At 40.9% G+C, this 17,737-nt stretch overlaps 1 protein-coding gene across 7 annotated transcripts in view; it reads left to right on the forward strand.

Moving 5' to 3' along the window:
* The window catches only part of FLT3LG (fms related receptor tyrosine kinase 3 ligand), a 152,573-nt gene that overhangs the window by 43,240 nt on the left and 91,596 nt on the right, over positions 1-17,737 (forward strand). The window contains exon 2 of one of the 7 annotated variants that reach the window (XM_072110201.1): positions 1,812-1,957. The exons of 4 other annotated variants lie outside the window; for them this stretch is intronic. Coding sequence is in view for 1 of the 3 variants with exons in the window: in XM_072110198.1 (XP_071966299.1) it covers positions 15,616-15,627 (12 nt within the window). In the remaining 2 variants the exon portion in view is untranslated. Of the gene's footprint in view, positions 1-1,811; positions 1,958-15,600; positions 15,628-17,737 lie in introns of those variants that run through there. 2 more of the 7 variants (XM_072110202.1, XM_072110198.1) reach the window with 2 other exon arrangements.

Raw genomic sequence — 17,737 nt, forward strand, 5'->3', positions numbered from 1 at the left:
AACCCGGTCCGTTCGCGATCCAGCGGCGCGTTCTCTGCGCTGGATTCAGGTCCGGCCGGGATTCATCAAGTTAGTTCCTCCACCGTCCACCAGGTGGCGCTGCTGCGCTGAAAAGCATCTGAACGCACTCAACTTCACCGGGCCGGACCAAGTGAAGGTAAGCGACACATTTCTTTTTTTAAATGCGGCGGTTTTTCCGAATCCGTCGGGTTTTCGCTCGGCCACGTCCCCCCGATTTCCGTCGCGTGCATGCTGGCGCCACAATGCGCCACAATCCGATCGCGTGCGGCAATCCCGGGGCAATAAAGGGAAAATCGACGCAAATCGGAAATATTCGGGTAACACGTCGGGAAAACGCAAATCGGGCCCTTAGTAAATGACCCCCAATGTGTCTGCTTAGAGAGTCCCCGTACACGCAGGAAAATCTTACACTGACCATCATTGAATGATAGGAGCTAAAAAATCAATAAAACTGTAAAATTTTAAAGTAAGGGGTTAAAAAATAATCTTTTTTTATGTTAACATCACTGGGGTATTAACATTTTAGAATTTGCTGTCATGGGCAAACCCCTTTAAAGTTAAAGTAACTCTCAAAAATAGAAAGCCGCATAGTAGTTTTTTTTACTACAACTTTAAGAGTAAATCTCTCTGGTTCTATAAAGCATCCCTACACAATGGATAGAATATAAAATGAGAGAATATCCTGTTTAATATGACACATGAATTGTGTTTCAGGGAGAAATAAGCATTTGAAGTTGGTCACTGTCATGGCGTTTATAAATTTCTTCACGGACGATGTGCAAATAGGACATATATATATGTCTGCTTTATGTTTACATCATTTTTAAAATGTTATTTTATTAGGCTTACAGTTCAAACACCGATTTCCCAGAGTAAATTTCAGGTTCAAATATTTTAAAGGCTTATTCAGTTTTAAAAGGGGTTTAAAAGTGCTATTTATTTATTTTTAAAATCTATTCAAAACAGCCTTTGGTAAACCTGTTAACCATTCAAGCATCTCACAAGAATTAAAACAAAATGGAGGTTCTTTATGGAATTATTTATCTCAGATTTTGGTGTGCAGTTTCTTACAAGTAGGGTAATACCCCACATGAAACAAATTTTATTTTTCTGTGACAATTGGATTTTAAAAATGTTGGATTGTCATAAGAACCATAATTAACAATAAAACATAATTGTTATAGCTGTTTATAGTAGCCTAGGCTAAAGATCAGTAAATTACCAACATCAAGTGAGGGACTGCCTGTACCCACGATCTTACATATCTCAGCATGAACTAATTCCCAAAATGTAATCACATGCTTACAGTTCCAGACCATATGCAGAAAATCAGCATTACTATTTTCACATTTAAGAAATGTAATACTTTTGGATTTTTTTTAAAATAATCATTTTAGGGGAGTAATACAGTCTATATAGATTATTGTATTTAGTGATGTTAACGCTATAAAGATAATTTTAATGCCATACTTTACAATGTTACTCAATTTTATCGCTGGTTTAGCTCCTATCACTCCCCCGGCTGCTCAGTGTAAAATCCCAGGGTGTGGGCGGGGCCTCACTAAGCAGACACATTACTTTATTATCCATCTAGTTTTGTGGGGTGACAATGTGGTTACATTATCAAGGTACAGGGTGTATATGCATAGTTTCTATACCCATAAAATAAACTGTGTCTGGCACCCTGCCAGAAGGAGCAAGGGGGCATGTGTTATTTATGCAAGTCATTGTGTGACTCAGCGACTGTTTCCAGCATTTCCCATCTACCTCTTCTTCCCTCACTTTGGCAGAGCAGAGTACAGCAGAGGATGATGTCAGCTGAAGGAAGAGGGAAGAAAGAGATCTCTGAGAAATGGACTGTGTCACACAGGGAATCTCATGAATAACACACTCCCCTTGTGACTCGCCTTGTGACCTCCTTCTAGCAGGGTGCCAGGTAGGTTTACAAAGTTCATTTTCTGGGGATAGGAACCATGGGAGAGATTTATCAAAAGTATCTGAGAGCAGATTTGTTCTAGTTATTGATGTCAACCAGTCAACCAGTCCCTGCCATGCCTTTTTTAGCTAAAACAGTGTGGGCAATAGTTAGAATAGTGGTATGGGAACTTACCATTGGATTTACTGTATTTGTGCAAATCTGGTCACAGGTTCCTTTTAAATGGAAGTGTATGTAACAGGACTATAGACTAAAAAAATCAATCACTTATATAAGCATATATGGTATGGACATGCATTTTCAATACCTCTCTGAGAAATTCAGAGAGATGTAAGTGATATGCCAACACTTTCCTGCCAGCATATTTCCAGAATGCTGGCTTTAGTCCTGAATTATTTATAGCTAGAAGGAAAGAAATTGTACTTATCACTTGCAAAATGAATGTTCTCCATAATAATAAATGTCTTTTGGAGTACAGACAATTTTAAACATGTTTATTGTAGCAACAAGGACAAAATATCTATAAAATAATCTCACTGACTACATATTTCTTACAGAAAAGTCACAACTCAGTAGCTCTTGGGATTTAACACCGTAGCTTATTATCTTTGTTATGTATATACAGTAGCTTCTTTTATACCGTCCTCGGTTTATTCTGGCTCTATACTTAGTAGGTCTCTTGCCATGTCTGGTAACTCTTATGAACCGTATATTTGTGAAAGAGGGAGGAACTTCCCGCTCACAGAGGAATGAGGGAGATGTCATGTGACAGTTCTGTGTGTATGTAGCAGAGCAGAGTGTTTTCAGTGCTGTGGACACAGGTGTCTCATTCACAGAATAGTAAAGTACAAGATCAGTGCCTCCATCCCATTCTGTGATTCTACAAAACTTTCTCTGTCTCACTCTTTGCCTCATGTTGCCCTTTGTGCACATTGGAGGGAAGCTGTTAACCCTCAGTGCTCACACAACACAGACTATACACTTCATGTAATTTTTTACTTATGATTTCTAACACTTATTGCAAGTTCCATGCTTCTCCATGTGATGAAGGCTGATAGAGATGCGGAACCAAACCTGTGTGTGCTGTTATTAACAGAAGGATTGTTAAAAAAGCATTTATATTTCAAGATTGTAGGGCTCTGGTGCAGTACAATCTTAACCGATCTTCCAAGTCCAACTACAATCTTGGAATATAAATCCTTTTTTTTTACAGTTCTGCTACTAACACCATACAAAAAGGTATTTTTATACAGCTCTCCATGGGCAATACTGTCTGTAGCTGAACAGCTGACAGATTCCTTTTGACTGCCTTCCAACCTAATACTAACAGTTTAATGATCATCTAACTTCCTTGGCAGTCTGTAAACAATAATTCATAGTGTGGATCAGTGGCGTAACTACCGCCGTAGTAGCCATAGCGGTTGCTACGGGGCCCGTGAGCTTCAGGGGCCCAGGCAGTGGCACAATCTCAATGTCTGCAGACTGCGCTGCATTTCTGTACCTGGTTTGACCGCCGCCCGGGCCCTGCTATACGGCACATTAAGGTAAAGATCAATCCCATGGCCCGCCCCCTATTTATCCCGCCTGCCCCAGAGTTTCTGACCCATCCGGCCACGCCCCGCTGCTCCTGCGGACGCCCGCTATGCTGCTCCCACGGCTGCCCGGCCGGTACGGCCCGACCGTTCTCAATGCTGCTCCCGCGGTTGCCGGGCAGGCTTGTTGCTCCTGCGGCCGCCCGGCAGGCACACTGGTCCGGGAGCTGCCCACTGGTCCTCCACACTGCTTCCGTGGCTGCCTGGCCGCCATGATCCTCTCGCGGCCACCTGGCCGTTACCCTGGCCCCGCGGCCGGCACATTGCTCCCGCAGCTGCTCGCCCTCCACACTGCTCCCGCGGCTGCCTGCCCTGCATAAAGTACTCGCGGCCGCCCGGCCGGTAACCTTCCTAACCGTCCTAAGGCTACCCGGCCGGCACACTGCTCCCGCAGCTGGCCACCCACCCTCCACACTGCTTCTGTGGCTGCCCAGCTGGCATGATACTCGCACGGCCGTCCGGCCGGCACACTGCTCCTGCAGCCGCCCAGCCGGGACACTGGTCCGGGAGCTGTCCGTCGGCCTTCAATGCTGCTCCCGCGGCTCACCGCTCCTCAACGCTGCTCCCGCGGCCGCCCATCCGGCACCCTGGTCCCGCGGCTGCCCTTCCTCCACACTGCTTTCTCGACCGCCATGTTGCTGCCATGGCCGCCCGGCCGGCACACTTCCTAGGCTCGCAGGATGCCTAACCGACCCACCCCACTACACATCAGCGGGTTTGCAAGAAATGTAAGTCCCTAAATATGTATGTATAGTTAATGAATGTATGTTATATGTGTGTATGTGTGTGTATATGCTGTGTGTGTATATGATGTGTGTGGGTGTGTGTGTATATGGTGGGTGTGTGTGTGTGTGTGTATAGTGTGTGTGTATAGTGTGTGTGTATAGTGTGTGTGTGTATAGTGTGTATAGTGTGTGTATAGTGTGTGTGTGTGTGTGTGTATATGGTGTGTGGGTGTGTGTGTGTGTGTGTATATGGTGTGTGTGTGTGTGTGTGTGTGTGTGTATATGGTGTGTGTATATGGTGTGTGTGTGTATATGGTGTGTGTGTGTGTATGTATATGGTGTGTGTGTGTGTGTGTATATGCTGTGTGTGTATATGCTGCATATACTGAATGTGTGATTATATGATGTATGAATATACATTTTGTGTGTATATACTGTATATAAATTCAGTATGTGTGTATATGGTATCTTTATACCATATACCCTAAATAAGTCCCTAAATATGTATGTATAGTTAATGAATGTATGTTATATGCGTGTATGTGTGTGTATATGCTGTGTGTGTATATGCTGTGTGTGTATATGCTGTGTGTGTGTATATGGTGGGTGTGTGTGTGTGTGTGTGTATAGTGTGTGTATATAGTGTGTGTGTGTGTGTATAGTGTGTGTGCGTGTGTATAGTGTGTGTGTGTGTGTGTGTGTGTGTGTGTATGGTGTGTGTGTATGTATATGGTGTGTGTGTGTGTGTGTATATGCTGTATATAAATTCAGTATGTGTGTATATGGTATCTTTATACTGCATGTTTGTGTATACACATTGGGTGTATACCGTACGTAATGAATATGAATAAGAATATGATGTATGTATGCTATATGTATGTATATAAACAGTATGCATGCAACTTTGATGCATATATACTGTATGTGTGTACAGGGAGTTTGCATATACTTTATGTATTAGTGTATAAATGTATATATGAGTACATAAATGTGTGCATATGAGTGTATACGTATGACAATACAAAAAATATTAGTTCAGCTCACCTCTTCCAATCAATTCACTCCCGCGCACGGAGCAGCAACAACCCCATGGACCTAGGGCATACAAATCCAGACAAGAAAAAATAGCACCAGCGCTTCAGGAGGTGTATAATGTAAAATGGTTAAAACCATGACTAAGCTCGTAAGGAGCGAAACGCGTTGGTTTTAAACCTGCCAGTCCACTTACCTATGTACCAAGCCATGTGTCAGTTTTACTTGGATTGAATAAAGAAGATTTTACATTATACACCTCCTGAAGTGTAGAATGTTAGGTTGTGTATTTAAGTGTGTAAATGTTAGTGATTGTATAAACGTGTGTGTATGTATGAATATTTTTGTAAGGGGGGGCCCATGCAAAAATCTGCTATGGGGCCCTGCTTCTCCTAGTTAAGCCACTGGTGTGGATGGCAAATAGACTTTATGATACTTTGTATAAAAATCATCAATGGAGATCAAAATTGTGAGAAGGGCCTATGGGCCCGGTTTCAACTGTAACCACTAGAGCCATATCACTGACACTTATTAATATGTACTCAACTTCTGGCTGCTGGCTGCAGCTTTACTTGGCAGAGTCAGCTACTTGCTGTCGGTAGTAACAACTGGACTACCCTGGGGACCACATTTTGAAAGGGTGTCTGTGCTTAGACAACGCAGGGACAGGAATGAGGAAGTTCAGAAGTTCTGTAATTATAAAGATGTGGAGATAACTTTTAACCTCTCACATGCAGCCGATAAAGGTTATCCCCACACCAACTTGAAAGGAGTTACAGATTTCAATAGCCGCACACTGGAGTAAATGGTATTATTACATCCATCATAGTCTATATAATAAATCCTAAAGCATTGATGTCTTGACTGCAAGACTTCAATGGAGATCAAACTATTGTGAGAAGGGCCGAATGGCCTGGTTGTGTGCTGCCCACCACTGCATTACTTCATCTCTTTATAAGATGAGGGACTATGATTAAAACATTGTGGCATATATTTTTTACAATCTTATTTCTTCATTCGTTGTGCTTTATAGCAAATATCAGAAAAATCCATGTAAAGGCTAGATCTGCGATTAAAGACTGCACTTTACTCCAGTGTGCAGCTGCTGAAATCTGAAACTTCTTCCAAGTTGTTGTGGTTGTTTGTACAGGGACTTTTGAGGGATGACCTTTATTGGCAGGATCTGAGAGGTCAAAAGTGGCTTACACATCTGTATGATTAATGTCAGGGATGCCAATTGAGACATACAGTACATACATTTTTTATTTTCTAGTTTCCTTTTCCCAATGTATGTAAGTTTGAACTTCCTCTTTTTTGTTCTTGTGTCTTCTAAGGGTGTGACTGACACCCTTTTCCAAATGTGGTCCCCAGGATAGTCTAGCTGTCAGTATCTCCAGAGAAAAGCTGATTATTTCCAGAAAAGCTGCATCCTGCAACCAGAAGTTGTAGTACATAGCTGTAGTGGATACAGTTAGACTCAAAGAATCATCCTGTAGTCCCAAGTAACTTAAGAGATGCTTCTCTTAACATTATTGTAAACACATACTTGGCTTCTTGGGACTGCGGGAAGAGTTAGAAGGTGTGGACAGAGCTAGATTTGGAGACTTCTGAAAAGAAGCTACAACGATAGTCCAAATTTACTATCAATCATATCATTTTTGCCTATTTTACTAGGGCTAGGTCATCAGTCGTAGACCTCCCATTAACATTGTGGGGCACATTTACTTACCTGTCTAATGTCTATTGTTCGACGACAATGCACTGTGCTGCGATTCACTAAGATCGTGCTCTCGATATCCTGCATGTGTTGCTTCCCCACTCAGGTCCGATAGAGTTTACCACATTTTAAGTGTTGCATGTAAGTGCATTAGCTTATGACACAATTTTAAAGTTAAATCCTTCGCTCAGTCCAAATCAGTCAGATCGTCCAACGGCATGCCCCAAAAAAGGCAAAAGTGAGCAGCGTGAGCAGCGAAAATAATAAGGCTACTTGAATCCTTTAGAAAAGAAGGCGGCTCTCTCACCAATGGTTGTAGAAGTAAATCTACAAAATGTGATATGTGACTTGATAAAGAGTCAATTTCTTGGTAAATAGTTCCTTTGGTAAATAGTAAAATAGAGGTACAGATGGACATTTGATGGAGAGAATTTTTTCCCCTCTCTTGTTCAGTCAGTATATTATTATTAAATGCACCCTCTATAAAAGTATTATAGATCGTATGATGGGCCTCAAATGAAGGCCATGGGGACTTGTGCTGCCCAGAGTTATGCCATTTTGTTTATGATGAGGTTCGAGGTTCCCTATATAACAAAAATTGTGTACTACAAGAGATTCAATGATGATCTCTTTTTCATCTGGCGTGGGAGCAGTGAGGAAGGTGTCTCTTTTGTAAACACCTAAAATATGAACGACTGGGGGCTCAAATTTATTTAACCCCTTCCCGACATTTGACGTAATAGTACTGCATGGCGGGAGGTGCGTTCCCGCAAAATGCAGTATTATTACGTCAAGCTTCTGGCCCCGGCTCCTAAACGGAGCCGGGGCCAGAAGCTGCGGGTGTCAGCTATATATCATAGCCGACACCTGCCCCTAACACCCGCGATCGGAGATTTCTCCGATCGCGGGTGTTAACCCCTAACACGCCGCGGCCGCGCTGACCGCGGCGTGTTAGAGGCATTTAAAGTTTAACAAAAGGGAATCGGACCCCCCCGCGGCGCTTACCAGGGGGGGTCCGCTGCTCCGATCGCAGCCCCGGGACTGCCGGTGCCCGGGGCTGCGAGATCTTCAGTGTATTGCACTGTGTAACCTGTAAAAAAGCTTGAACAAGTGATCAGAAGATCACTTGTTCAAGCTTAGATGTAATTACCTGTAAAAAAAGTAAAAATAAATAAATAAAGGTTTTTTTAAATAAAAATAAACAATAAAAGAAAGTGAAAGTCCCCCCAAACACCACATTTCCCTGTACACAAGTAATAAAGTATAAAAAACACTAAATCACAAAAAAAACCCACTTATTTGGTATCGCTGCGTCCGTAACAATCTGTACAATAAATCCTAATCATAATTGGACCCCCTCGGTGAACGTGGTAAAAAAAAACCCAAAAACTTGCCAAAAATTTAAACTTTTTATCAAATTGCTTTACAAAAAATGTTCTAAAAAGTTATCCGAAAAAGTTACAAGCACCAAAATGATACCAATGAAAAGAACAACTAGTCACGCAAAAAATAAGCTTGCAACCAGCTCCGTCAACCAAAAAATACTATAGTTATGCTGCTATAAAAATGGAAATACTAAAACAAATGCAATTTTTTCTATTCTAGTTTTCCTTCAATAAAATTGGACAAATATGAAATAAACTATATAAATGAGGTATCACCGTAATCGTAGTGATCCGTAGAATAAAGATAATATATTATTGTTATGCTACAGTGAACACCCCCCAAAAAAATGCTAAAAATCCAAAACAAGAATTGATGATTTTATTTTCCTCCACACGTAAAAAGTTAATAAAATTGCTTCAATAAGCTAAAAACCCACTAAAATTAAGGTTTTTTTTACAGTGCATCTCATCTCGCAAAAAATAAGCCATTATGTGTCTAAATTGCTTAAAAAATAAATAAAGATTTTATAGCCTATTCCCAACTCGCATTGTTATAGAACGGTGCGGCGGGTAGTGACTTGCCAACACGGTTTAGACACAGTGATCGGGGCAAGATGGCGGCTGTTCCTGACGGCCATTCATCCTGCCCCATGGACCAGAAGGGTTACGTCCCCCCCACACACCCCCAGTTTATTATCGCTGCTACTGGCTCATCAATTCAGACGAGCCAATAGCAGCGAATTTACTTATGACGTCAGTAATACCGGTCTCCATGTCTGTAGACACGGTGATCGGGGCAGGGTGGCGGCTGTTCCTGACAGCCACCAATTTTGCCTTGCGGTCCAGAGGGGTTTTGTTGCCCCCCTCTGTCCATGTTTGCCGCTATTGGCTGGTCGATTTGGTCCAGCCAAAAGCAGCAATATTCGTCACAATGGGCATCGCTAGGGTGAATAAGAGCAACACTTGGCGAAAATTTCCCTACGAAAAAACAAGATTTGGTACAAAAGCGCTGGCCGTGCACATTGTACAGATTACGCTGTACAACTCTTACGAGCTGTTCCAATGTGCAGGTCCTGCCGTATCATTTCTCCATTTTCAAGAGGAAGATATTAGGAAACTAATATTGGGACAAGAAGGACGGGGCCCCAGTACCTCTGGTTTAGATGTTCCTGTGTTTTGCCAGGACAGCATTTTCCCGGTGAATTCTGCTGCTTCTAATGGTAGGACTCAATAAAGAGTCTGTTCCAAAAGAGAAGTTAGGATGGACACTATATACTAAGGATGGACACTACATACTACTAAGAGACCTGCGACAACTCCAGAGTGACAAAAGTTTAGTTGGTCCCTTGGTATATTCCACCTCCTTATACGCAACGCATTCACAATTCACGACCAACCTATTGTGAATTAATTTCGGTAAAATGAATAATTGTAACAACTGTTAGGTTACGATGCTCCCTATAACCCTCCATTATTTCATAAGGGGCGCCACATAACGGGCACTGAACTTTCCAGAAATAATTGCAATTTCCATCTTGGACTCCATTGCACATGATATTTGGAAACCACCTATATGTTCAAATGCTCATTTCACCACATGTATTACACTATACCACATATTACACCTTGCTATATTCCCCAAGGGGTGTACATTCAACAATTAGGGTCACTTTTTGGGTTTTCCTCTGTTTTGGTACCACTACGGCTCTCCAAATGTATCCTGACACATATGAAGGATTTCTGTCAAATTTGGCCTCTAAAAGACAAACATCCCTCTTTTCCTCTAAGTATTTTATATGCACATGTGGGGTACTTCTACACTCGGGAGAAATAGTTTCACACCTTTTTTGGGGTTATTTAATATATTATCCCTTGTGGCTTACAAAAATTAGGGGTAAAGTGACATTTATAGGAAAATTTTCACCTTTTTAATGTTTAGGGCCTAATTGGATCATTCACCTGTAGGGGCAAATACATATATTACACATTGCGAAATTCTCTAAGGGGTGTGCATTCAAAAATTAGGGTCACTTTTCGGATTCTTATCTGTTTTATACCACTAGGGTTCTCCAAATGCATGTCAAACATTTCTGTCAAATTTGGCTTCTAAAAGGCAAACATCCCCCTTTCCTTTTACTGCGCGCCCATACAACATTTTATATACACATGTGGGGTACTTCTACACTTGAGAGAAATAGCTTTACACATTTTGGGGGGGGGGGTTACTACATTTTTTTTATCCCTTGTGGCTATAAAAAATTAGGAGTACAATGACCTTTATAGGAAAATTTTTAACTTTTTCCTATTTAAGTCCTAATTAAATCAAACACCTTTACAGACAAATACAAATATTACACCTTGCTAAATTCTCTAAGGGGTGTGCTTTCCAAAATGGTGATACTTGTTGGGGTTCCCCTCTGTTTTGGTACCACTACGGCTCTCTAAATGCATCCTGACACATGTAAAGGATGTCTGTCAATTTGGCTTCTAAAAGTCCAACGCCCCTCTTTCCCTTCTGAGCTTCACTGCGTACCCATACAACATTTTATTTGCATGTGTGGGGCAATTTTATACTTGGGAGAAATGCTAGTACACATTTTTTTGGGGTTGTTTCATCTTTAATGCCTTATGGGATACAAAAAATAGCCGTAAAAGTGACTTTTTTGGGAAAATGTTCATCTTTTTCCTTTTAGGGACCTATTTGAAGCAAACACCTGTAGGGGAAAATACACATATTACACCTTGCTAAATTCTCCAAAGGGTGCACTTTCCAAAATGGTGACACTTGTTGGGGTTCCCCTCTGTTTTGGTACCACTAGGGCTCTCCAAATGCATCCTGACACATGTAAAGGATGATTGTCAAATCTGGCTTCTAAAAGGCCAAAGCCCCTCTTTCCCTTCTGAGCTTCACTGCGTACCCATACAACATTTTATATGCAAAAGTGGTGCAGTTCTGTGCTTAGGAGAAATAGTTCTACACATTTATGGGGGGTGTTTCATCTTTTATCCCTTGTGGCTTACAAAAATTTGGGGTAAAAGTGACTTTTTTGAGAAAATTTTCACCTTTTTCCTTTTTGGGGCCTAATTGAATCAAACACCTGTTGGGGCAAATACACACATTACGCCTTGCTAAACTCTCCAAGGGGTGTACTTTCCAAAATGGTGTCTCTTGTTGGGGCTTTCCTATGTTTTGGTACCATTATGGCTCTCCAAATGCATCCTGACACATGAAAACTTTTTCAGCCATATCTGCCCTCCAAAAACGAAACAACGCTCTTTCCATTCCAAGTGCCCCCCTGTGCCCGTACAGCAGGGTACAGTGACAAAATGGGTATTCGCATACTCAGGAGGAATTGCCCTCAACATTGTAAAATGCATTTTCCTTTTTAACCCATTGTAAAGGTGCAAATTTTAGTGTTCAATGAATCTATAGTAAGATAAAATTACATTTCTGTAATTTCACTTTCATTTATCTTTCACCCTCATGAAACGTTCATAGGGTTAACAAAATTCCCAAAGGTTGTTTTGAATATTTTGAGGGGTGTAGTTTCTAAAATGGTGTCATTTGTGGGGGTTTCCTGTCATGTGGGCCTTATAAAGTCACTTCTAACTAAATTGACCCTCCAAAAGTAGGTTTTGATGATTTTCGTGAAAATCTGAAAAATTGCACCTAAAGTTATAAGCCTCCTAACATCCTAAAAAAAGGAAAAGATGTTTGAAAAATGATGCCAAGTTAAAGCAGACATATGGAAAATGTAAGTTATCAAGTTATTTTAGTGATATGGCCAACTTTCCAAAAAGTAGAAAATTTTGAATTTGGAAAACATAGTTTTTTTCAAAATTTTTGCCAAATTTCCATTTATTTCATAAATAAATACTAAACATATTGATTAAATTTCTCAACCAACATGAAGTACAATATGTCACAAAAAAACAATTTCAAAATCAACTGGATATGTTAAAGTGTTCCAAAGTTATAACCATTTATAGTGACACAGGGCAGATTTGAAAAAATGGGCCGTGTCAGGAAGGTGAAAAGTGGCTTCAGCGTTAAGGGGTTAAAATCCAGACAAACATAAAATTGTGTTTCTAGATTTGGAGGTTACACGTAAGGGCAGCAGCATGTTAAAAACAAAAACGCATATTAAGGCTGTCAATAGTAACAGCTTTTTAGACTATACGAGTGGACACCATTCCAAATGCACTGTATAAGAAAAAATTACACAGGAGACACTGATTTCACAGCTCAGGCTGAAAAATAGGTTTCAAGAGAAAGGCTACCCTAGGCATTTGATTGAGGGAGCAAGTGAGATGTACAAGAAGGAAAGCCAAGGAGGGGATTCTGAAACAGATGATGTTGGGAGATAAAGATAACACCATTAGTAATAAAAATGCAACCTATATACACAAGAAAAAGAAGAAACAGTTTGATATGAATTGTATCACAACTTTTGATGCAGGTAATATGCAGATTAGAAAAATCCTTGGGAAACATTGGGACATCCTTAAAAATGATCCAATTATAAGGGACTTGATTACAGATGTCCCAAGGATCATTTATAGAAGAGGGACCACTATAAAAGATCTGGTAGTCCCAAGTAGACTGCGGTCTAATAAAAGAATAGGAGCAGTATGAAAACTGGGGTTAAAAAATGTGGACACAGTGGGGGATCATGTCATACGTATGGTCATGTCTTTTTACTTGTGATACATGTTTAGTTTTTCCTGTCCTGGCAGGTGCAACTTTTGTCTTTTTTTTTAGACTTTTTGTTGCAAATGTCTCAAATCCACATGGACACAAGCCACGTGAGGGGGTTATATGCGGGAGTGGATACTACCGTAAATTTGGAATTTGAGGCTGAGTCCTGCATTTTTAAGCACTCCAGACACACCCCTGAGGTATGACGACATTTGTAACTGTGATCACTCGTGGTGTTAACACATATGTTTTCAAACGCATCACAACAGTTGAGAAGAGGAGATTTTCCTAATTTTCTCTATCATGTTCTTCTGATTTTGTTATATATCTAATAGATTGTGTCTTGGTCGTACCATTCAGACTTTAAAAACAGATATGAATGACGAAAACAGTTTTTTAAAACAAAGTCTTTCCAAACATGTTCACCTTATGCATGATGGTAAGTTCCAATCTGTGAGACTACCGCCAATTAAACAAATCTCCTCCGTAATTAATAATCGGGGAGGAATTCTAAACGAAACTGAACACTTTACAACCTTGTGGTTTAAATGAGATAATAGAATCGATCTACTATGCACTGTTTTTTTCCGCTCAAATAATATTTTTTTCCTTCATATACTCTTTAGACTAGATTTTAGTTTGATGAACATCATTTTTGCAGGTCTAGAATGATTACAGTAACATACCTTAATAAAACCTGTCTTGCTTCGAGGGGGATTAGTTTGTCCTTTGCTCTGTTCCATAGTTAGCAAATAGCAGCATCAAAGTAAAAATCAATAGCGAGTACCAATAGGGAGAAATATTGTGCTATGTTGTAGTTGTTTGGAATGAAAAGATTGTTTTGTCACTCCGAGTATTCTGCAATCCATTGTAAGTATGAAGCTGAATATTTCTACTCTGTTTCTATTTGTATTTATATTACATAATATAAAGACTGGTGAATTATTTTTACATTTTTTTATAGTTCTAAATTATAATGTTTTTATTGTTTTTTTAAATACGCATATTTTTTAAATTTAACCGGAAATCTAACTTAGAATTCTTGTCTGAACACCTCCGGTGACCTGGGCTTGAATAATTTTTTATATGTATTTATTTGTGTCTAAAGCATGTTTCTCAAGTTGAAGCACCGAAAGAAGACTCCACTTTTGGCTGGTCCTGGAATCAGTGTGGCCAGTTGGTATTTGGAGTCGGGCTGCTGACATCACTACATGCTCTAGTGTATACTATATATACCTGAGTATAAGCTGTGTTTTTCAGCGTAAAAAAAGGGCTGAAAAACTTCAACTTGGCTTATACTCGGGTAAAAAAAAAGTCAAAATTAACCATTCTGACGCCCCGCAGGTCCTCTCCTTGGTTCCAGGAGCGGCAGGTACATGTGCGTCGACCGCATGCACTCTATGATGTCAATGGCAGCTGACGTCAGTGTGTTTGCGACCAGCGTGCACGGACCTGCCGCTCCTGAAACTAAGAAGAAGACTGGGACATCGGAAAAGTACGCTTTGACTTTCTTTTTTTTTTAAAAAGAGAACGTGTCATCAGTGATTGGCCTAATAAACCACTAGCAGTTTTATGGTGAAACAGCATAATACCTTCTAGTTTTTGTTTCTTGCATGGCCCAGTGTGTTGGCATCATCTAGAAAATCAACTTTGAAGTGAGATGTATATTGGTTCTATAAGGTCAAGGAGGCGGATAGTTTAACACTGAAATCAATGTTGGGAGCTCGGAACCCCTCCTCATCTGATAGAAATCATGCATTGGACTTCAGGAGATGTCTCTGGCTGCAGGACCATCAGGGGGTTTTCTGAGAAAAGAGAGCTTGACTTCAGTGTTAAAATCTCAGCCTCCTTGACTTTATGCAGCCAGTTTAGATCTCACTTCAAAGTTGCTTTTCTGAATGATGCCACCACACTGGGTCATAAAAACATGATCTAGAAGGTGTTCAACTGCTTGGCAACATACTGGTAGTGGTTTATGAGGTCAATTTCTGCTGATAGGTTCCCTTTAAGTACTAGGCATACTTGTGGCTTTTTTCCCTATAATTGGGCTGGATGGATAAATATGGGGACAGGTGCTGACTATTGTCGAGTCAGCTTATACTTGAAAATATAAGGAAAGCTTTTCAGTTTCGCTTTAAAAGAACTGAAATGACTCCATTTGTTTGAAAATTCCTATATAAATTCCTATAGTTAGGGTTAGAATTAGGGATGATCAAAAAAATTATAAAAGGGAACAAAATGGGACAGGAAATTTGTATAGGTCTTTGCTGCCTAGTGTGACATATACTCAATTATCCTTATATAAGAAGTTCTGTTCTTAGAATGCACATATAACTTACTGGAAATGGTGAGCTGGAATTCCCCAAACTTTTCTATGTGAGCTTGGCCTTTGTATTGTGCTTTGCTTGACATTATTACTGATGTTTGCACTTGCAATTCATAAATTTGATACAAAATCCATGTTCACCATGTCCTAAAACAGACAGATAAAAGTCACAGTAGGAGGGAATGTGCAGAGAGGTAAGCTGTTTCCTTTAGAGTTATTTCTATTGTTAGAGCTGAGCAATAACATGTTTCTTTTCTTCCTCGTGCTGTTTATCTATATGGATTAGCTATGATTTATTTCTGATACTTTTTTATGCTATAAATTGGATATAGTCTCCTACAAAAAATTCTTTTCTGAGTTTCTCATGTTGTTCTACGTCAAATTTTCTATGGTTATTTATCATTAGATCGGCTACTTATAACAGTTCTATGTCTGTCTTTATAGTTCTGCTGTAGTCAGATTCATTAAAGTGGCTTTGCCCTTTGATAAATCTGCTGGAAGTGTTTCTTGCTGTGTGGGTTCTTTGCAACAGTTGCAAAAAAACATCAAAAGTCACAAATGAATGAATTCAGTCGTATAGTGAAAACTAGTCTACACAAATAATAAATTTATTGCAAGCAAGGTCTGTCAGAGTGACCTTGCACTGTCCTATGTTCATTTGGCTCAATGGAAAGTCTGTAAATTTTGTTGTCTGGTTTGCTTGGGATAATTGTCTTGTTGCATGAGCTTGATAAGTTACTGAACTCTAAAATACTTTGGCAACAAATGAGTTTTTGATCAACTCATTGGTTGCAAGGTTCCCTGGTACTTTTGTTTCTAATTGTTTTCTACATTGTCTTAAACTTTTAACACGTTCAATGAGATTATTTCTCTTAACATTGTGTTGGGGTTAATTTACTGGGAAGTCCTGGGAAGATTGTCAACTATTTCCCACTTGCTTCATTTTCTTTCATCATTGCAGAAGGGTGGGCTTAAAGGGAACATGCCACCATGAATATAGGAATGTGATTTTTAGCTGGTGACAGGTTCCAATAGCCTATGCTGTACTGATTCTAAAAATGCCTTTGTCGGTATTATAAGTTTAATTAACATTACTTGTTTCCCTGCCTGCAATGTGTGGGGAGTCTCTAGGTGGTGGGAAGGAGGGAGCTGCAGCCTGTGTATATCTGTGTTTCGGTCATGTGGGCGTGGGCATTCCTGCCCTGTGCCTGTATACTGATTTTTTTACACATAAATAAGCCAGGTTGGACCTGGCGTAGTTTTGCCCTGCTGTGCTTCTGCCCGATGGATACATCAAGTGGCTTAAGCCACAAAGGAAAAGGGAGGGGGAGGCATATATGATAAATTCCCTCCATAGTGTTTATAATTTACACTAGAAAGTTCAATTTTGATTTCATCCGTCCAGCTGGGGAACCCAGCTGATCAAGCAGGACATCGATGGGGCGGACAGTGCGACTAGCACTTCTACTAGCCGCTAGCTAATGGTAGCGGTGCCGGGGGCTCCAGCTGATCGATTAGGGTCAACGCTGAGGTGCTGCCGCACCTACTCGGGAGTCGCCAGGGAAGCTCTCTGACTTGGCTGGACACTGAAGGCGCGGATAGTACCTCTATCAGCTGATCCACCAGCTGTGGACGCGGACGCTGCGGGATTCAGCTGACCAGAATAAAACCCTACTCGTTTGGTGGCAATATGCCGTGTGGAGGCCGCCGACAGGTGGGACCATTGGCTGGCTCACCTGTACCCTCTATTGCCCGTTTCGCTCAGACTTCTATGGGAGGTATGCAGTCCTCCCCCACTCTGGCTGGCCAGAGGCGAGAGGACACCAGGATCATCAGCAGGGGGTGTCCAGGATATAACGAGCCCTGAACAGCGACGAGACGCAGAGGATGTTGCTACGCCGGTGCAGCAAGCTGCGGGTGACCAGGAGGTACAGGACAGTCTCTCAGCAGGTAACATGGGGCAAATAGTAGAAATGCATTAGAAATGCAGATTACTAGGCTGGAGGAAAAATGCCCGCGGGAACTGGAGGAGATACGAGCCTCTGTGGCCATTAACTCTGAGGCTATTAGTCACCTCCAGCACCAACACATTGAACACGGGAGAGAATGCGCTGAGATACATAATCTGGTGCAAACACATTCTGATACTGTGAGAGACTTGGCCCTGCAGGTAGATGACCTGGAGAATAGAGGCAGAAGGAGAAACATCAAGATCAGGGGGCTTCCTGAATCGGTAAGAGGCGACCGGCTGAGAGAGGTTGCAGTATATATCTTTAATACAATTTTAGGAGAGCCAGAGAATAC

The sequence above is a fragment of the Engystomops pustulosus genome, chromosome 6 (assembly GCF_040894005.1).
Source record: "Engystomops pustulosus chromosome 6, aEngPut4.maternal, whole genome shotgun sequence".
Lineage (NCBI taxonomy): Eukaryota > Metazoa > Chordata > Amphibia > Anura > Leptodactylidae > Engystomops > Engystomops pustulosus.